Here is a 22,020-nt window from a genome sequence, read left to right as displayed (position 1 = left end):
GAGATAAAAAGATCTCGTAAGATCTCGTAAGAAAGATAAAAAGATCTCGCTTTACGAGATAAAAAGTCGCAGTTCGCCTTTCAGCGAAACTGCGACTTTTTATTCTGAATCGGCCATTAGCCCTTCATGATAGGTCAAAATGGCTCAGGCCTCGCCCATGTGGGCATAGAAACAGATTGGAATAGTTTTACGTTGTACCGGCCCTGGGGACAGAGACGCCCACCTGCTGAACCTTCTGCAGCCCACGCCTCCCCAATATCTTGCTTGCTCACAGCGCCTTCAGCCTACTTTTCGTATTTTTGTGCCATAGCTATGGAGCACCGTGCCGCTCGGCCCACTGCCCTGGCCGTTCTTACAGCAGCAACAACAGCTGGGAGTGGCCACGCAGTGCGCCAGCCACTTGCCGGTTCTTCCGGCAAGTGGCTGGAGTTTAAGAATGTTTTAAGTGTGAAAATTACGAAAAAAAATGTGCGCAAGACACCATCGCGTGGAATATGAACGGCTGGCACTCTTTTTTGTAGAAAGAATCCGCTCGCTGTTCGCGGTCACTGCCGGAGCACACATGCCGAAGCCGTTCTGGCACAGCATGGCATAATTTGGGTCACTTTTCTGTGTTTGGCATAGGAATTTGTTTTTGTATCAAAATGGTACAATTGGCGCAGGAGTCCCACCCTTGCAAGTACAGACTGAACACACTTGCCTAGAGTGGTTAAGCGGCCAGCTGCTCACTGTGCCAGCTACCGTAGCTGCCACCGTGCGGTAACTGTTAGGCTCCATGTATGTTTCACCTATAGCCCACAGGACCCGGCAAGCGGCATGACCATGCGTGGTCACATTGCAGTGTCGGCTGGTGCTTTTATTTTTTTGCGGAAGATGGCAGCCAACTTTGCCGAAGTGCACTTTGGTCTGTACATCTAGTTAGCATTAATGTGCATCTCGATATGTGCATGTATCATGTTCTGATTGTTGTATTTGCAGTGATGTAAGCATTTTTTAATTGCACTACAGTCATTTACTGTAAAATTCCGAGCAAGCCCCCCCCCCCCCTTCCTCCCCATGCAAGAGCCAGCCCCCTCCCCTAACTTCACTGCGAATTTCAAATTTCTGCACCGTTCCGGGAAACCCCCCTCGCCCTTCTCACACCCAGGCAACACTGGCTTGCCACATCCAGTCCATGAAAATAATGGCAAATTCGGCAAATCACACCGGTGCGAACCGGGAAGCCCCTATGCACCGTTTCAACCAGTCATGGCCACATCGGGGCGAACTTCGGCCAGCGAGATCTGCCCGTCACACAGCACAGAGGATTTCCCTGCGGCACAGCGACGTGACCACTCAGCGACAGAGGAGTGGTTGCGACTACGCTCTGGCGTTGCCGCCAGCTTCGCGACAACATCAAAAGGTCATGTATTCTCACGAAGATTACCTCGTAGTGTTTACAACTCGCAGCGCATGTAAATAACCGGAAGGCACACAAAAGTCTGTACTATCAGCACCCTAAACCACATGATAAAAGAAAATGTTGCTTGGTTACCGAAGCATCAAAAACCGCATAGAAATCACAGAACCAAATCTGACCTACGAGTCTTTATCTGCTACATTCGCGTGTCGGTGCTGATGGCACGTGCCACTTGCACAATCCACGGCTTCACTCGATTAGTTGCAGTTTTCCGGTTTTGTTAAACAAAAGATATTTCCCAACAACCGCCATAAACAAACCGTGAAATAGCTCTAGGGACAATGTCAACGGTTCTTCTCCCCTCCTTCATTCTTTATTTTTTTTACATTGGCGGCCAAAAATCGAACTGATCGCTGCTATTTTTGCCGACACTGGAACTTTCTTGCAGGAACTGGGTACATGGCAACGCGCCCGCCTCTCCAGACCAATTGTGACAAAGATAGTACCAGCGAGAGCTGCGTGCAGATTTCAAAAAGTGCGACAAAAGTCACTTGCTTTCAACTATGCTAGGGTAACCATGATTTCAAGGCATGTTTCCAGCATACTTCACGGTTAGGCAGCATGGCGGCAGTAACTTTCGAGATAGCTGGCGCACACGTGCCAGTGCCATCTCGGAGGCCAAGACAGCAGCACTCTTGTTCTTGCACTGTTTTCCATGCGGCACTGCATGGCAACGCATGCATTACACCTATTTTGACATTTTGGACCAACGGCCGCTCGTGTGTTGCTAAGTTATTGTTGCTTGTGATATTTACGCGGTGAGAGTTAGCAGGAATGCACCACGACACGCCACTGCAAGGCAAAGTTACAAAGAGCCGGCAGTTACTATGCTGTTACCCAGAGATCACAGTTTGCAATGGCTTTCTACCTTTTGAACTTCATACATTTTAGGCTATAGCGACATAGAAAACATAATTTTGAAGCACTCAGTACATGTGTGGCTGATGCTGCAGCCGCAACGGCAAGACCTTTGCAAAATGCCATCATGCTGCAGTAGTTTGCGCTTCCAGCCGACTGGAACGCTTCGTTATCGTACATAGAATCCATTCATGCCCCGCTGACTGCAAAATATATCAAGAGCTCTCAAAGAAAAAATGGCGGCGGCTGTATTCGTATAGTTTTGAAGTGATTAGAGCATGCAGAGCACTGTTTTGAAAGAGCTTTGACGCCATATTCATTCTTTAGAAGACATTTTTAATGGAAACTTGCAGTTCGATGTGTGAAAAAGCCAGGAACAAAAATGAAGATAATGAAAAGATTTTAGGAGCAAAGTGGTGTCAAATTATAACTGCCGACGCCAGCTTCAGTGTTGTCAATTTTTGTGCATGTTGAAGGTCGAGTCCACACACAGTCGCTGACGGATTTTTTGGAGTCCAAAAACTCGCAGATTGGATATTCCGGACTTCATAAATGCACCATCAGGGTTCCCATAGAGCTAATGCATTTTTGTGACAGATTTTTCAGACGAATTTAGGCGCTAAAGTTTGATTATCCGGAATAATTGCTCGTTCCGAACCACAGATGGGCTGCGATGAGACTACTACTGCACGCTACGTACTCCTGAGAAAGAGGCTGCCTACCTTGAGCGTCAGCGAGAATTGGCTCGAAAAAAAGCATGCCAAAACACAGAGAGAAACCTCACGAAAAAAAAAAAAAAAGTAGCAGCACCATCGAGGCAACGCGCAGAGCTGCTGCCGATGCCGTCCGCGTTCGCGTCGAATGCGCACGGTGTCCATGACTACAGCCGATGCCTCTGGCGGCAACTCAGCAGGTTTCGACCAAAGAAATGGACACTCGTCGAGTAGCTTCGGAAGTCGCTGCCTCTTCTTGCCTCGCAACGTTTCAATATAAGTTCCTGTTGTAGCTCTGTGTTTACTTGTGTTTACACAACTGCATCACGTGCAATGCATGCAGATGTAATACTCGGTGTAACTAACATCGCTTTGCTGTTCGACCATCTTTACAGAGTGGAAGGGGCGGCGATTTTTTTCTTTTTCTTTTACGGTCAGCATTATTGTCATAATCAAGTTCTGATCGCCATTCTGCACGTGGTGTGTCCACAGCTTAAGTGTGTCTCGGGAGATGTTGTGGGCATTCTTTCAGTGTGTTTGTGCGGCTTCACAATTGTGTGCTTGGCGCCACCTCTTGTGCATTCACTAGAGCCAAGTGCTGCACAAATCCAAGCAAATCTGATCGCCTGCAAGCGTAGTATGAGGCAGGGCACTTTTAAAGATTTTTTTAAGTCGCTCTAAACGTAATAAATTTAATTTTCTTGGCTGAACGAACTTTTCGGACTGTTCAATGTTTCAAACTTTTTTTCGGTCCTCGCCAGGTCCGGAAAATCGGTTTGCAACTGTATAACAAACTAGCAATACATCGACCACTTTTCACTGAACTATCAAGTTCTTTATAAACGGGTTCGACTGCATTTGTCTTTAACAGCAAGACTCAGCAAATGTATGTGGAACTCCCAGAAAAGTATCATAAGGGGAGATGTAACCCCCAAAGCCATTTTAAACATGAGACACTCCTCCGCCCTGTTATGTGCCATTTGAGAGGCTTAATCCACAATAAATAAATAATGTAAAAAAAAATGATTGCAAATTCAATGGGAATTTAAACAAACGTCAATAAAAGCCAATGTTAGAGCACAAGTACACATGACAGTTGCCATTTGAAACATGCAAAATCAAAACTTCTGGTGTGAGTTTAATTATTGATGAGTTCTGCCATTCAATAGCTTAAAACAGAAAGAATTTGAAGGTCCTGCCAACAAAACAACCACCAGGGAACGAGTTGTGATTAAGTTGCAAGTAAGAACTGCTGAACAACTCTAATGTCACTCAGGGTCTACTACATTTCATTCCACCCAGGACTAACCTTAGCACCTCATTCTCACTTAATTTGAAGACTTCATAGCTGATAACGTGGAATATTATTCCTCCACTCCTAGTCTGGTTCTCCCCATGAAACATTTATGAAAAAGTGAAGTGACAGAAACTCCTTACAGGAAATTCCACTTGACAGAACTGGCAGCCAATGACACGTACCTGCAGGCGCAGGTAACGGATGTGCAGCTCCACCTTGTGCACGCAGTCCTCAAAGAGAACTACCATACGCATGGTGGATGCACAACCTTGGATGAAGCGCACAAGGCTCTTGTGATCCACATGCTCCATGTCATGTCCGTTTATCGAAAGGATCACATCTCCTGCACATATACAACCCAGTGTTACACTGCAGCACTGCACATTATAAATGGGCAAAATGGTGCTCACTTGATAAAGCTACAAAGGCAGGCCAATAACTGAAGCAGTGAAGTGTTTGGCTGTTCATTATGTGTGCAGGAGAGGAGCTATTCCTGCCATAGACTCAAGGCACAAACCTGCTGACTATGTTGTGGCAGAAAAGGAGTCATCAGTACTCTGAATTCGTAGGTGGTCACACCAGGCTGTAGCAGCAGTGTCTTCTGTCGTATTTGCATGGCTATTTGGATACCCTTGTATTTAAACTAGGTTTAAATGTTTTAGTTGGTGCCAATTCTGACAGTGTATTAATGCTTACATTACTCAGCAGTGTATGTCATGTGCACTTGCTGAGGAGAAAATTGTTCATTGCTACTTTTTTTTTTTTTTTACTCTTATACTGCATAGTAATTTGACACTTTTCAATAGGCATTGCTACATAACTGGAATATTCATTATGCCAGCAAAAAAATTGGGAACAAAGGCCAAATAAATTACTTAGAAGTAGAGGGGGGCAAATATCAAACTTTCAATTTCGAAGTGAATTCGAATAATGAAAGCCCTAGTGAATCCAATTGAATATTCTTCAAATACGAATACTACCGGTTTTGCAAAAATGCAAGTTTTTTCACACTAACCAGAGGTACGAAAAAAAAAAAACTAGTTAATTACACAGCAAATACCGTACAGGAAAGTTATGCTTTGTGGTCAACAAAATTCTCTGGTACAACACTTTTGCTTGACAGTACCTCAACTGCAGTTATTTAATGTCATGAAAGAAGGATAGGTGCTTGACATGTTTGGGGAGCAGCGACCATGCTCCTGCATTTCACAATTCCTTCTGACACTGAAAAGAGCTACTCACTGCAAACACGAGCGTCTGTTAGCGGCAGGTATCTCTTCGCAAATATTTTCAGCCCAAAATTTCATCATGCACATATCTTTCAACCTGCACTTGTGGCACTGAAAATTGCTGCCACTAGAAAGTGAAAATTGCTGCTTATTGATGAGCTTATCAAAGTCTTTCTACAGTGCTGATATGGGCCTCTTCAGAAGCCTTCGCTGTTGAGGACTTATCCGAGTTCCTTGGTGCTGAAATTTTCCTTGCTTCTTCTAAAGCGAGGTTTTTAATCCAGTTTGCCATTGAAGCAGCCTGCTGGTACTGAACTACTTTAAAACGAGGGTCTAAAAACGTTACCAAGCTTGCTACTTGGTGAAATTTGTAGTTTGAAAACAGTGTTTTTAAGCACTTAGCCAGATTATTTGCAGACACATAGTTTCCACCTGATGGCTGGTGTTGTCCATATGCACAAAAAGGCAGCAAAGTGTAGTTACTTGAGCCGATAGCATTGGGTAGCCATAAGCACCCGCAGGGCCCCGTGACAGTGCCCCTTTCTACTTTTGATATGCTTCACTGCACGAAAAACAGCAAAGCTGACTTAACTAACAACAGCAATTTTCGGGGGTTCTAATACAGTATAGACCACTTATAACGTAACCGTTTATAGTGCAGGACCGGATATAGTGCGGTCTTTTCAGACTCCCGTTAATTTTCCCATAGCACTCCATGTATACACGTATCGCTTATAGTGCAGTTGCGGGAAACAAAATACCGGTTAGTGTGGCTGCCTGGAAGTACGGAAGTCAGCGGAGACGGCGAACGCTCCCCTCAAACGGGCACCCCAAGGAGTACTCGAGGAAGAAAGAGAGACGAAGTGGAGGAGAAGGGCACGTGGTGCGAACGAACAGCCAGTGAGGCTGAAACCAGAATCTTGAATGCGAGTCGTGAAATGTCACGGCGCGCATAGCGAGCGAGGGCCACGAAACTGCCAACGCCGGCCATCGCTCCCTTCACGATAATGGCAGTAGACGAAACTTCAGGGAGCGGGCGGCGCCGGCACGGCACGGCGAAGGGCGCACGTGGAGACCGTGGAATGTGAGGGAGGGCGGCAGGGAAGCAGATTTCGCCTCGGCAACTCCGCCGCTTCGGTGGCTCCCCTTGCCCTACCTCGTAGGTCCCTCACTTTCGACTGTCGCCGTGCGCGCCCGCCGCCGTGCAGGCGCCGCCGCTACAGACGGCCCGGCGCCAGATCCCCGAAGTTTTGTTTTCTGCCGTTATGGGGAAGCGGGCGTTTGCCGGCGTGGGCAGTTTCGTTGGCCGGCCTGGGACAGCGCCGCGGCTTCCCTCTGCACCGTAGCCGCAGCGTGCATGGTCAACACGTGACTAGAAAGTAGAAGAAGCATAAAGGAGAAAGAAGGGTTCACTGCCATTTTCTACGCGTGGCTACGGTAGCGTGGCTGAGACGTCGGCACATACACGCATCTTCCGGCGCAATGCAGAATCGGCGGCGACCTTGCCATTTGAGAGAGGGTGAAATTTCCGCCGCATTTTTTTTCTTTCTTTTTTTTTTTGTTTTGTTCGCGCGCAACGTTGAGGGGGGTCTCCTAAGCTTTTACTCTATGGCGGTGCCGGAGCAATGCCGGTCGGAGGCACCGCCGCGTGATTTGGTTCGAATTAACGAGATTCGACTGTAAATTGAATGCAAATGTTCTAGCCGCATTCCTCGACTGTCGCATACGCGTGGAGGCTCGGTGCACATGTTTTGCATATGTGCGGGCCTTGAAAATTGTTGCTTTGGTTATAGTGCGGTACCGCTTATAGTGCGGATATTCGCGACTCCGGCGACTTACGTTATAAGCGGTCTACACTGTATTTTGAATCGAGTCGAATATTAACCGATTCAAATCAAATCTTCAAAGTTTAAAATATTCGCACACCACTAGTTAGAAACTTAGCATTTATTTGTTAAGGCTGCTATAGGGTGAATGTGCGACGTTTCCTTTCCTTTAATATGAGCCTGCAAAAATATTTTTGTAACTACGAATGCGTGAATAACTACTAAACAAACTCAAGTACTGAATCTTTTCCAAGAGCACAGCCAAGGTATGAAAGGGTGTGGTATGGTTGAAATAAGCACGTTTACAGAATTAAATGAAATAAAAACATTCACTCAAATGCTGCCAATAATAACGCAGAGCTAGTATCATTTTGCAGAGGTAAAAATACAGAGGGTAAAATAAAAAGCTCAGGCAGAAGACAAACTTAGAGAATGGGCAGTGTTTATCTACTAGTTTTCCTTGCTCACTGCCCTTAGATAGTACCATGTACGTTAGAGCCTGACATCTCTTGCTTTCATTCAACTCTGTCTCTATGCTTTTGTGTGAAAGAAATTTGCAAGCTGCAGTACTGAAAATTGCTAATAATCAATCGATAGCGCACTTCTTTATAATTTATTTTCACCATGCCATACACACACCAATTGGCACAAGGTTAAGTATTATGGCAGGAAACAATGAAGACAAACATGCATCAACAGGATAGGTGCACATCCAGTCAATATGTGTTTTTTTCTCTTTGTTTCTCACGCCATAATACTCACTTAAAATGTGTCTGGGCCCAAAGAAACAAAATGCAAAATATTAGATGCATAGACTTTTTGCTCGTGAATATTTCGCAAGAGCCCATGCAGCAAAGTTTTTATGATGCCTGATTTGCCGTAATCCTCGCATCGGAGCAGCACCAATTTTATCAGTTATCAAAACCGTGCTTGCAGGCACTAAAGTGAGCTTGCAGAGCTAGAAGATTTGACAAACAAACTGCATGAAACCACTAACACCTAGCATAGAGAAACTGCTAATGAAGAAACTGGAAACAGCTGTTTGCTATTTAATTAAAATATTATATTGCATATGCACCAAGCACTCAGGGGCACTGTGAGCTAATAAATCAACAGCTGCTACCATTCTCATTCTTATCGCAATGGATAGAAATCCAAGGCTGACATGCTGCAGAATACTGAACAAGAAGCCACCTAAGAGTTGACAGATAATTTGCAAGAAAACAGGGAAGTAGGCACCTGTTTTTTCGCACAGTCAAATGCAGGTGGAGTAGGTGATAAGAGGACACCTTCAAAGTCTGAGAACAGCTACTCAACACAATAAATTTTGCCACCATCCACCAAGCATGCCATTGAGAAAAATTATATTCTAACTAATGAAAGCACACCAACCTATGACTGAAAACATACTCAAAGGTTGCCTGTAAACCATTATCCTTTTGTTTTCTTAACAGAAAACACAAACAAATCTTCCAATTCAGAAAACTTCAAATCCTCACACACTTAAGTAAGGGCACAGTACATTCGGAAAGTACACTTGGGCACTTGAGGTGTGTCATTGCACTCAAGTAGATGGTTATAAATTGCCCTGTCAGGAAACAGTTGAAAATTACTTAAAACAGGGAGTCGGGAACTACTCCAATCATGGGTGGCTGCTTAGAATAGCACGGTTTGGCCAATACCAAGGTGCAAATAGGAACTCACCTGGACGCATCCCTGCACGGAAGGCTGGCCCATCATACTCAACATAGTCGACGTATGTGATGAGTTCAATTTCTCCATCTCGCTTGTGGTGGATGCCATACGTCTGCACCAGGCAATATTGTTCATGTCACCCATGTTATAACCCCACTAAACATATATCCACATCAGTGGGAAAAACGCATGCAGCCCTCTTAAAGCTCTTTCGTAACGTTACCATGGCAAAATGTGCCACTTTTTGCAGGTTTTCGCAATTATTTTTTTGTAATAAATATTATCATGGTTACAGCGTCATGCTTTATATCAATACAAAGCTAAATAAATGTACTTTCCAAGGATATTATTTTACAAACAAATATTTGAGTGTAACAAACAATTATTAAAAACAAGGTTTATTGATAATTGCATACAATATTTCCAATGTAGTCCTCATAACATAAAAGGAGAAAAAGCGAAAAATAATCTGAAATATACAAGGTTTGCAAATAAATGTCTATAAAACAGCAAAGTTTGAATTATCTAGGTCATAAAGCACACAAGTCTTTTGGGTTTTTTTCTGCCTAGTGGAAACTTTTGTTCCATCATGGGCCACAATTATATTTTTTCCCTCTACAAATTTTCCAAACACAATAATACAATGGATATCAGTAAAGAGAAAGATAAATGAGCTGTTGAACCATGGGTATTTTAGGAAATTATGCTAAATAGCAGCTCAGACAAAAAATACTGCCGAACAGCTGACGGCGGCGTGGGCTGGATTTGCAAGCCTCCATCGTCCAAACTAAATATCCGATGATCTGATATCATCCGCAGAGCCACTGCTGCTAGAAACAGCAAAAATAATCCCTTGCATGTGAGACAGAATCACCAGAATGACGCCATTGGCATGAGGGTCCGGCGACCAGATCGTCTGGCATCTTCGTGAACTAATGAAGTGAACCGTACTTTTTTGAGCTGCTGTTAAACATCCGCCGCTACTCGGGAAAAAAAACAGACTACTCAGGAAATGAAGCAACAGTGCTTAGAAAAATGAGCTAAGTCACTGTTAGTCCATAGGAGCGCCAGTATTTTTTTTTTAATTTTTCGCGCGGCACCTTTGGGTCACCGGTGACCCAAATTCAGTGGGTGCGGTAACGAAAGAGTTAAGGAGTGCACATGAGGCAGACCCCAGCCATGAAGGTCACAATGACCCACGTTTTGTGGGACAGAGCAGTCATGTGGCATCGCGTGACGTCCCTCTTTCCCTTCAAGACTTCTTGAGAACGTGCACGCTTTCACCCACTTCACCTGCCTCAGTGTCTTGAATGCAGTGAACAAAGGTCACCATGTTGTGGGTCACACAACTTTTTTGACTCGCTTTTTTATTGGGTGTTTGTTTTTGTGGCTGCTGCAAAAAATGGGTCTCATACCCTTTCGAGCAGTTGCCGATCATTACTGCCACTTTACGTAAACTTTGCCACTCGCGACATTCCAATTGGCCCTGTGTGTTTTCCCCATAACTGTGGACGTACCTTAACACACATTTGTTAAACTGTTTTCCCAAGACTGAGCATAAGCACACGTGCACATATATAATGCAAATAATGCACAAATTATAATTTATTAAAACAGTTAAAAAAAAACTGCACAAAACGGGATGGGACCTCGGTGACAGATCTCTTAATGTGCGCTTTATTATTTACAAGTGGAACACCACCTTTCAAATGTACGAAATCAAAAAAAAAAGAAAACAAAGGCTCAAAGGAAGATTGAGACATGATTAACCTAGCAAACAGAAGAAGCCTCAGCATGAAGTTGTTTTAACTAGGGGACTTGACTACATCAGTGCTGAGGCCTCCCTCACTTGCCAACTGTTGAAATGCACAGGCCATTGTCACAGTAGTAGTAGTATGGCATGTCGCTGTAACATACTATACACAGATTTCGAATAAGAAGCACACACACTGCAACTTTTGAACCTCAAGACACAAATTGGAACTGCTTTATCCTTACGTGTCAATTTAGACCTCCTTGCACACAAATTGAGAGAGAGAAGAGGAAATATTTCGACAAAGGTGCACACTGCTGCTAACTGACATTTTCAGTGCAATGCTTGGCGTTGCCTCAATTTCCCCTAAAAATTACATCCCAATGAAAATAGTGGCTAACAGCATGCAGTCCATTTTGTGCAAGGAGGTTGAAGTTACTTAAAGGAAAACAATATCCCAAGCCATGTTTGTAGGTACGAAATCAACAGCATGGCCGGTATTTTGTAGCGATGCCTTACGACTTATTCTATACTAGTCTTATCATCCACCGCTCATGGCCGGCTGATCCCATTGATAACGTGAGCGGACCGTCGCTCTGACCACTGACAAAGCACGATAAGAGCGAAAAGGCAATAGCACCGGAAAGGCATCGCTACAAAATACCGGCCCATATGTACTCTTTCTTTATCACATCTAAAATTGCTGTCTAAGCACAAACTTAAGCAGCACAGTCAATATTTCCGCTTTTATTACAGAGAGTATTCCAGTTTCCAACCACTTTGTTCTTCTGAAAGAAAATTTCTGTCAAATTGCTTTTGATTTCTTTTTGATATAACAACAATTTTAAACTAAAACTTGCAATCAATGCATGCTGCACATCACTGGAATATTCTATGCCTTAGCTTTAACCATAAATTTGCCTCATTTAAATGAAAAGACAAGGTTACAGCCCCAATTCACTCCAAAGCAGTGCAGCTTGTGTGACAAACTGGCTGCAAAGGAATGTAACCGTGTCTTACAAATGCAGCACAGTGCTTTTCTTCAAACTATTGAGCCTTCGTCTCTTTTTTGCTTCATCAAAGTATGAGCAATGCTTGGGGTCATGGCAAATATAACGTTGGCCCTTTTTTTTCCATGCTCTTTCGCCCACTGAATACAGGAGTTCTAGATTTTAATATATACTGCATGTTCTAGTGAGCGGCACTGTGCAGTACCAAAAACAGAAAGTTAGATGACAGTTCCCAATATCTTGGCTACGGCGGAATACTTATCCTTACCACAGACTTTTGCGACAAGAAGCAAAGCCAGACAGTCAGTGGCACAAATTTATACACGCCAAGATAAGCACCACCTCCCCTTTACAGGAATCAGGCATAGAGTACATTTAGTGTTTTTACAGCTTGCCTGCAAACAGCACTGCCAAGGAGTGCAGGCAGGTTGTCACATAGCTGAAAAGTTAGTCTAATGTATGCCGAAAACTCGTTAGGTGAAGGGAAAAAAAAAGGTTGAATCACAAAACTGAGCTCATCATATTCCTGTGTTAAACATCTTCAACATGTGAATAACATGTGAAGGAACGAAGGAAAAAGCATGTTTGGATGTCTTTTATGCTTTTTTTAACCATATAGTATATAAAGATATCACTGTGTGCCCAATGAACAATATGGGCACAATAGTATTTTCTTCATATGCTGCTTACAAAAGCACAATCTGTGAACTTTCTGCAAATCAAGAGTGCAAAGGTATCAAATTCTGCAGACACAATGCAACCTGTATATGACAAGTTGTGTAGAAAACAAATTTAAACTACCAAAAAGCTGTACAACAGCACACATGCATTAAAATTATTTTGCTTTTATGTAAAGTCTATGCTTAATTCACCCTTTTCAATGACAGGCCCATACAAATTCAATAGCGTGCACTAAACTCGCAAGGCCAAATGCTTTTTTTATAAAAACAGCACAATACAAGCAGTCCCACCTGCAGTGTAAATCCAAAGGAGCCCTTGCGTCTTTCCACGATGATGGTTCTCCGGCGACGGTCTTCCTCCGGGCCGGTCACTATCACCCTGTCATTTTTCACCCTCTCCAGGATTTGGTGCTGAAATGTGGAGGCCATTTTTTTTTTAAGTCCCAGCACAAGCAAATAGGAGGGTGCAAGTGGAATATACTAAAGTCAAGAAACCAGTGAAAAAACAAAAGGCTGAGAGACAGAATAGCTCTGAAGGTAACCAGCACCATGTTTGCCCATGCTCTCTTATGTTTTGCAATTTATGCTGGTTCCATGGAAATGTGTATAAGTTAAGCAAACTTGAGTAATGAAAAAAAAAAGAGAGAGAGAGAAACAGCGCTTACAGCAGGTCAAATCAAGTTACAAATGAGAATTTGCCATTTGTTTTACACCACAATGTTCGTACTGTATGTTTAATGACCCAAGTGTATATAAACCAACTAACAATAAAACAATGTCGGAAACAAGATGAAATGTAAAAAAAAAAAAAAGTTGTAGTGTTCATTCAGTGCTTGCAATATAATGAAGGTGCTCTATAGAAATAAATGGCAATGAAATCTCGCAAGATTTCTTGTGTGAAAAGTGCGAAAGTGCTGCCATTAAAGGGAGGATAATGTTTCTGGAAAAGAGGCAACAGTTGAACAGCCTGTGCAAGAGCTGAGCCTGCAACTATCACAGCTGCCTTGGCAGTTGCACCTTTACATTAACAGCATGCAATATCAGCCAGACATAAATTGTGATGTCAACTTTTCTTTTTCTGAAAAACTTTGCATAGCCCCTGGTTACTTGTGCATCACAGTCACTCAAAAAAGCTAAAAAAAATATGAGTTAAATGCACACGTCTGGAATTTCAATTAAAAGAACATGCAGACTTAGGGCTTGATCAGTAATATTTTCCCGTGGTGTTTTGCAGAATAGGGCCTGCCTGCTGTCATGCATCAGTCCTCATAAAAACAACCGGAAGATATCTATTGGACAGCATGTACATGCCAGTGCACAACATGTCACAGCATCCCTCAAGCATGGCTTGGGCATAAGTGCCAGCATGAAAAAATGACCCCTCTTAAGTAGCTATGCTCATACTTCAAACACTCCTCGAAACAGGATAGTTTCATTACCCAACAGTGGACATAACGAAAACTCCATTTTTATTACACCCTACCATGTTTGTATTGCTATCATTTATTCACCTGCATTTCTGCCACTACCAAGGCAACCACAGTTTGTGGTTGCCTTGGTTAAACATCTTCAACGTGTGAATAACATGTGAAGGAAGGAAGGAAAAAGCATGTTTGGATGTCTTTTATGCTTTTTTTTAACCATATCGTATATCAAGATATCACTGTGTGACCAATGAACAATATGGGCACAATAGTATTTTCTTCATATGCTGCTTACAAAAGCACAATCTGTGAACTTTCTGCAAATCAAGAGTGCCAAGGTATCAAATTCTGCAGACACAATGCAACCTGTATATGACAAGTTGTGTAGAAAACAAAAAAGTTGTGTAGAAAACAATAGCTCTGCTGCTCACCACTGAACTACTCAGATGTGCATCTATAAAGTTAACCACTTAGGGGCTTGTTAAAACCAAAATGGCACAGTTGCTCAATTATGGCATAAATTGTTTCAATAACATGGCCAGAATGCAGAAACACGACTTGAAATCTTACACAGCAAAAATATTGAATTTGAAGAGCAGAGAATAGCGAAAGTTCCTTTAGAGTTATGGTTGGGGGCAGTGGAAGGGACGAAGATGAAGAAAATGAAACGACAAACATGACGAACTAGCAACTGAAAGTAAAATAATCAGCTTCAAAAAGTGGCAAGAAAAGCAATGGCTGGCAACAATATCTTCTCTCTTTGAAGTTTGATCTCCGTTAGATTTGATTAATGACATGCACGTGTTTAGTTTGTACTAATCATATCGCTGTGCCTACTTAGCCTGCAATCGCCATTGCTGTCTGCTTGTTTTGTGTAGTTCAAAGATAGTCAGCCATTGCTTTTCGTGCCACTCTTTGCCACTGATTATTTGGAGCGGGAATCATGTTATGGGGCTATCTATATTTTTGTTTTTCACTATAAACTTGCAGTTGCTACTTAAGGGACATGTCTGTCATCTCGCTTTTCTCGTCTTCTTTCTTTGCCCTGCCCCCAACCACGAAAAATGCTCATTATTTAGAGACACGAATCACCCACTTCCCTCCTTGAAATATTGTGGAAAAAAAAAAGCATTGTTTTGAGTGACAGTAGTAAAGGTTGCATGCAGCATTCCCTACAAGGCTGCCACATAAACTACTGGAGACTAACAGCAGGGCCACTACTTTGTAGCAATGCCTTTTTCGACACTAATGCCTTTCGGCCCTTTTTGTGTCTGTGAGTAGCCACGTTCGACGCTCTGCCCAGACTGGAGCGTCGCATCACCACTCATGAACACGAAAAGCATCGACAGGCATCAGCATCAAGAAAAGGCATCGCTACAATATTGCGGCCCAGTATGGTAATGCTCACCACAATGGCCTTCTCACACACTGTCATCTAGTTTCCTTGCTGTGAATGAATATTCAAATTTAGTTAAGAGCGAGATGAACAATAAACATCTTTGTGACTGACTATAATCATTTCACAGATAGTATTCTGGCCTACATTCACATATTATGGAACACGTCATGTTTGTTTTGACAGCGAGAAAATCCATAGCTGATAGGATAACTCCAGCCTGCAAGGAACGCTTATTGCTTTCTCGTCTAGAAAATCTTCCTAGATAAAAAGACGACAGTATGTCTATGGCTGCCTATGTCATGAAAAAAAATAAAAGAAACACTGTTTGACATCCTGCACACATCACAGGTCATCGAGGACGTGGCGAAATACACTCGATGAGGTAGGCTCAAGTGATGATAACATGCAATGAGCTGACGTTGTCAATATCCCCTTAAGGAGTTTGTTATCAAGTGTACAGCTCATTGATGCTTAACTGACCCTGTACAAACTAAGTGGCCTAATATTAGTAAGAACACCATGCTGCAAAGGCAGTGCACACTTATGCAAGGTATACAGGATAGTGAATGTGCCTGATACTACCAGCATCGCTACATAACTTAAACTGTCAAAAGCTTAAGTGAAAAAAAATGTTTAATTGTTGTCGATGTCTACCTGGCGAATGCTGCCAACTAATGTATTCAGCACAAGATGATAACGGAACAGTCAGTGTAGTACAGCTGCCGAAGATTCCGTAAGCAACGCAACAGCTTTTATATGTAGCACACAAATGTTTGCAAGGCCGTGTGAAGCCTGCCAAGATTCAGTGAAATGAGCCTTGGTGCATTTTTGTTATACACCTTGGTGAGTGTAGGCTGAGGCAGCGCACAAGGAAAATGTATGCCCCGTACTCACTTTCTGCCGGCCGCACATGCTTCGAATGCAAAATCGCATCGGGAAGCTAGCTCTAGAAGCAAGTGCTAATAGTGGAAACAGATTCCCGGCATATGACCACGACGCAAGGCCAGTTCTCACTGGCTCTACTCCAGCGTCTTGACGCCAGGGCCACACAACTTGATGCCAACAAAGACACACACCTTCACCCTTCCTATCAGCCAGGCAACACTGCCTGTATACAACGTAATTCGACAGCCACAGCACGCCAACTCCGGGGGGATCGGATTACGACTGCGCTATCGCGCGCGTGCGTCAGCCGCTGAAGACGACCCCCAAACGCACGCGCTACTGTAGCGGGCAAAGAACCCAGCAAGTTCTCTAGGTATACCTGTGCATGTGCTACTTGGGACACCATAACGACGACTCGCAAGCGGCCAGGTCAAGGTGCAACGCACAATCCGCCAGTGCGTTGTCGTGCGGAGCTCTTGCATCGCGGTTGCCCCATCCTCGTTCGCCGCCTACCTAATTATCTCCCGCAGGCCAGCGATTAGCCCAAGCAGCAGCGCTTTTTTGGCAGATAGCCAAGCGCTTTGTGTCTCTGCAGTCATTTTCGCCTGCACGCGAATGCGCGCGTATTGAAACCACTCTGGTCGAGGTGCGGCCTTGGTCGCAAGCGAAGCGTGGAACAACGAACAGTGGGTTTTTGCGCCAGTGTGACAAAAAACGGGTAGCAGCCGCTCGGAACAGTTTTGGCTGTGAAGAAGCTCCACGTCATTCGGGCGAAGTATGCCGCTTCAGTGCGTTATAAAAGCATATGTCGATGTAGTACCGACAATGCCGAGAAACTGCGGTAAATCAATAATACATGCAAACTCACTACGATGGTGGTACGGCTTTGGGCTGACCTGGGGAGAACGCGTCAAACATTAAGCGGTCCTAGCATTCGTGTATTTCGGAAATGAAAGGAACAAAATAAACTACCACGTCAGTTTCGCAAATTCAGGGTACAATCACCTCGGACATATTCCTGGAAAGGGGAAATGATCAATGCTTTCACGATCGGACGAGCGAGTGTAGCATACATGTACCGCTCTCTTACGAATGCTTCGGCGTTCAACACTTTCAAAAACTTCGCTAAACAGTGCTTAGAGGATGAAAAGAAACAACTGATGTGTATACGCCTCCCGTTTTGTCGCACTTACCTGAGACGTTTCAAGGCTGGCGAGGACACTGCTGTGCCCGTGATGGTGGTGTCGCCGATGGTGGTGGTGACGCTTGCCATGTTTCTTGCTCACTTTAGGCGACGACATACCGCCGCCAACAAGCATTGTGCGCGCGTTTAGTAACTAAATGTATGTGACATTGCTTCACACAGCGTCATCGCAACCCCCAATATGCTTCCGACGCCCGTCGGCTGTCGCCTAGCTACAGTAGCCACGGCCACCACAGCGACACAGCGCCAGGATGTGCGAATGTTTATGCGCGCAGCTTTCGCATGACGCGCCACATGTGGCGACGTCAGAAAGCTTTTGTAAAAAAAAATTAATGATAAATTTTTTTACGTAATACAATGAATTAAACATGTTTGCTTACCTTTACATTCTTAGTGATTCCTTTTTTTTTCACTTTTTACAGGTTATTTGTGCTGTTTCACCGTAACTATTTTTTTTAAAGCAAGATTCTTGCTGTACGGGAACGTGACTAATTTTATAAATATTTAAAGGGCAAGATATTACGAACATTGCCCAAGCATGAATTATATGGCCATACCGCTCAACACAGCAGGGGGCAGTGGTATCGCTATCAACAATATTGCGGGCGACATGTTAACGCAGTTTATCATGGTGTAGTTGCGGTGGCTTGATTAGTGTAGTCAACGTTTATAGTTTACTTTCTAAAAACGTTGGGTGTAGTTAACAGAAAAGGGTCGAGCGACTGCAAAACTAGGCAAACGTGCATTGTTTATTCGACGGGAAGTGCGTGGCTTTGAACAGATGGAAAATATGAGCCCAAATCAAGTGGCATGTCCGCGTTACATTTGTGAAACGTGCGGCAAGGCGTTCATAAAAAGGTGCAGCCTGGCGCATCACAACAGTGAAGTTCATTCTATACCGATGCCTTGGGGTAGCTTCAAATGCGACCAGTGTCATAATGTCAGATATAATCAACGTGAACAGCTCCTCAAACACCTCATCCAGATGCACAGATTTGAGTACAAGTACGAACAGCGACGGTTTCGCTCCTTGCAGGGTGAGAAAGTCTTGCGTGAGAACTGTCCTTTTCAACGCTGTTCATAGTTGAGTAATAAATTGTTTGTTGGAAGCGACAGAGTGCGTATGACAAAAATACAAGCCGGAGGACGTAATTACGCTTGACTACTGCATAACAGTTGTCTATTGCAGCTGGCAAAAGTATGCTTTCTCTTTGATGTACCAACAATATTATCTTCCTTGCAACAGTTATGCTAATAGTTTATTATGCCTTTCGAAACAATAATTCATTTCAACTAACCAGGCGCCCTCTCTCATTGGCCGTGGTAAAGGGCCTTCTCAGTGGGACTTTCCGGTCATACATTTCCCTCTCTTTGCCCTTTTATTTATCTTATGTAATATTCAAGTTATGAGAACGTTTGCGCTGGTTGAGCCCGCATTGTTATAACATTTTTACCAAGGATTTTATAACAATCTCTTTTTCAGATTTCTTCCACTGGAAGCAGAATGAAGAGAGCAGGGAGAAAGTGTGCTTTATTGCAAGTTCTAGTGGGAAAACACTGTACGGTGGTCGCATCAAACGGTGGTATGTGTGCCATCGGTCTGGCAATTACATTCCAAAAGGCAAAGGCCGGAGGCGGCTGAAGTCTCAAGGTAGCTGCAAAATTAACGCGCATTGCATGGCAACGATGACAACCATTCAGGACACCCAAACTGGCGTTGTCTCGCTTGTCTACCAGAAGCATCATTACGGGCATGACATAGACCTAGGCCACTTGCGATTAAACAAAGAGGAGAAGCAAGTCATTGCGCAGCAACTTGCTCAAGGCCTACCTGTTGACACTGTGCTCAAAAATGTAAAGAAATCTCTTGGGAGGGAGCTCCAGAAGATACACCTGATCAGCCGGAAGGACCTCAACAATATTGCCAGGCGTTACCTTGGAACGACATTGACGCGGCTTCAGAAGGAGGGACCAATTACACCATACGTAAAAGATGTGAAGCTGGAACTGCCATCAGAATCATCCAATAGTTGTTCATATGATGTGGACCAAGACATAGACGAGTCCGCCAACCACGCTTCTGCAGGAAATAGAAATGCTATTGTTGACCTTCCCACTGTTGTATTCCAGAGCGACAGCCAGCTTCCACTGGCACCTCTTGTCATCGGCCAGCAGAGCAGTGCACCGTTGGTCTTCACGTCCCTGGTTTCCGCTGCTCAGAATGGGAACGTCTTCATTTTGAGCAATCCTGGAACCACTGTGCAAAGCAGAAAAAACTTGATATTACCTTCTGTTAGAGGCAGTGAAGCAAGAGGAAGCAGTACTCAACAGAGCCTATTGAAGTGCAATACCACCAATGACTTCGAATCAGTGAGGAGGCTTTGCTCCATTAGTGACTCTACCAATCATAACCGTTCAGAACGAGTGAGCCAGGCAAAGAAGAGTGTCTTGGAAGCAGTCCATGAGCTGCATGCGAAGATCAACAAATATTCTGGGAGTGATGACAAGTTAAATCATCTGGAAACGGAGATCCGAGGCCTCACTCATTTCCTTGACTTTGGCATGGTTAGTAGGGAGCCTGTGGACTGTGGTGCAATGGAAGAAGTTAGTTTCGATAGTGACGGTGAGGAGCCCCGACACCAGGATTCATCGGAGGGACAACGTGCAGTTGTCACAGAGAAGAAAAGCAAGATTCATAGGCAGGACCATGTGTACTCAAAGCAGAGTGAATGAGTGGAGTGTGTTAATGTGTGCATATGCCTTCACCCGGTGTTGCCTTGGAGGAGTTGTTGATGTCGAGTCAAGAGATACTTCATGAATATGTATATCCTGTCTCAAGGATGAACATGCAGGGCATGTGGAAGCCGAGTTATCTCTAAGCTGTACAGTAGCGTTGCTAGTGCAATATCTTTGCTACCATGTTCTTGAGAGTAGTAAGTATTGCCCGTCACGCCACCAACTTTGCAGAGTCACAGAGGTGCACGATAACTTGGATAGATTTCAGCTCTGGTCATGTGTGCAGCGTCTTGCACACGTTTAACGAAGTATGTCCTATGTTTCAAGTTGGAGTAGTTCTAGCTCGTACATTCAACCGTTTGATCAAAGTGGTATACAATGTATATGTTGAGTTGCAGTGTGTCACTAGCTTCTGAACTATTAAGTTGCTAGGAATGCAACATATCACTGCGAGTTCCCTTGTTTTTTTTGTTTTTTTTACCTCCTTCATTTATACCACATTTTTTTTCCTTAGGCTGTAAAATATACAGTTTCTTCTCGAAACCAGTTGTTTTCTGTTTGTGGTTAGCTCACATCATAATAATGGTTCTATGAAATGAAACTCCTTGGGTACCAAGGTGCTTTTTCAAATGAAATGTGTATTTGTTTCTATTTGTTCAAAACATTGTTCTACACGAAGACTCTCGGCACTTACTTAAATCATTTGATGCATTGCAGGCTACCAGTCAATCATGCTGGATATGCCTGCTACGCAGCAGCAGTTATGTGCAAGTATTTCCTGCACGGTTCAGGCAATCTGTTTTTTTCAAGGGATTAGTGCGAGTAAGAGATTCTTACTTTATTCAGGGATGTGATGATGTAATGTGCTGCAAGCAAACATGTTTTGTGTACTGTGTGGCATGGGTCACCCAAGTGCCGAATAGTTTTTATCTTAGATGAAAGGCAGTGTGTGCACTCTGTAATATTTTTTACGTTTGAGTACTGCTGTTTGAGTAACCGAGTGGATTGGGAGAGGGGTTATTGGGGTATAGTTTCAGGTGAACCACTTTTCTATATCATGAGCAGCACTTTATGCGCTACAGTGGAGGAAATGTAGGACCAAAGGCTTGGCAGTTAACCCATGGTGTGGAGAATCTTTTGTGGCTCAAGCAGTCATTCTTAGAAAAGGGCCATGCAATGCTCAACCCGTGCAGCAGGGATGTCGATCATTTCCTTGTTTGGGGTGCACCATTTCTAGCACTTTCCTCTCTTGAATGAGGAGATGTAGGAAGAAGCTTGTTCACACAACTTAAAATTGGAGACCAGCACGTGAAACTAAGAAAAGTTGTGGTATTGGCTACTTTGGGTGAGTAGAGCTAGAGTTGCTCAAGATATGTTGACAAAGCAGAGTGGCCACATTCTGCTTCAGTAATGCAGACAAAGCAATTTACGTGTTTGCATTCTTTGAACACTCTGTAAAGTTAAAGCTGTTGAATGATGTGGTAGAGGCTGAATCAATAGGGGTACTTTAGGTGTTGAAAAAGTTCACTGAAGATTACAATACTCCGTAACATGAAATTTGAGCGCAGCTCCATATGTGTTTTAATTTCGCAATATATTGGCTGGTGTAGACAATTTGTCTCGTGCAGCACATTACAAATGGAGCTAAGTGTGGCATGACTGCCTCGCTAATCGGGAGATCGCGACAGGCAGCACGTGGGTGCAATTCACAACAGCTGCCGCAGAGACACCTCCGTCCATGCAGCGCTTTGTTTTCATGTATGGTATCGGTGGATGTGCTCGCTGCATTCTTTTAATGTTGGCGTCATCGGTGAACAGATGACGCGTGGTACTCTGGCACCATCTCGTAGCC

General features: G+C 43.8%; 2 protein-coding genes across 4 annotated transcripts in view; one reads left to right on the top strand and one right to left on the bottom strand.

Moving 5' to 3' along the window:
- LOC119442460 (uncharacterized) overlaps positions 1-17,692 on the bottom strand; it is a 33,272-nt gene extending 15,580 nt beyond the window's left edge. For 2 of the 3 annotated variants that reach the window (XM_037707355.2, XM_049662186.1), the window contains exons 1-4: positions 17,422-17,692; positions 12,812-12,931; positions 9,087-9,189; positions 4,510-4,670 (exon numbers count right to left, since the gene is read on the bottom strand). In XM_037707355.2, the coding sequence (XP_037563283.1) occupies positions 4,510-4,670; positions 9,087-9,189; positions 12,812-12,931; positions 17,422-17,547 (510 nt within the window). In that variant the 5' untranslated portion in view covers positions 17,548-17,692. Of the gene's footprint in view, positions 1-4,509; positions 4,671-9,086; positions 9,190-12,811; positions 12,932-16,607; positions 17,080-17,421 lie in introns of those variants that run through there. The other variant, XM_037707356.2, reaches the window with a different exon arrangement.
- A 349-nt stretch (positions 17,693-18,041) lies between these two features.
- Positions 18,042-20,711, top strand: LOC119442459 (uncharacterized). The gene is made up of 2 exons (XM_037707354.2): positions 18,042-18,469; positions 18,916-20,711. Exons 1-2 carry the CDS (start codon positions 18,214-18,216, stop codon positions 20,163-20,165), a joined length of 1,506 nt encoding a protein of 501 aa, XP_037563282.1. The 5' UTR covers positions 18,042-18,213; the 3' UTR covers positions 20,166-20,711.
- Positions 20,712-22,020: the final 1,309 nt, after the last annotated feature.

This window comes from Dermacentor silvarum, chromosome 2, assembly GCF_013339745.2.
Source record: "Dermacentor silvarum isolate Dsil-2018 chromosome 2, BIME_Dsil_1.4, whole genome shotgun sequence".
NCBI lineage: Eukaryota > Metazoa > Arthropoda > Arachnida > Ixodida > Ixodidae > Dermacentor > Dermacentor silvarum.
This window is presented reverse-complemented; position numbering and strand designations above follow the sequence as displayed.

What these genes read in the sequence shown, in the direction of transcription:
- LOC119442459 (XM_037707354.2), top strand. Translation starts at nt 18,214, where the DNA reads ATGGAAAATATGAGCCCAAATCAAGTGGCATGTCCGCGTTACATTTGT. An exon ending in ACGGTTTCGCTCCTTGCAGG is followed by an intron (nt 18,470 to 18,915) that starts GTGAGAAAGTCT and finishes TCTCTTTTTCAG; the next exon opens with ATTTCTTCCACTGGAAGCAG.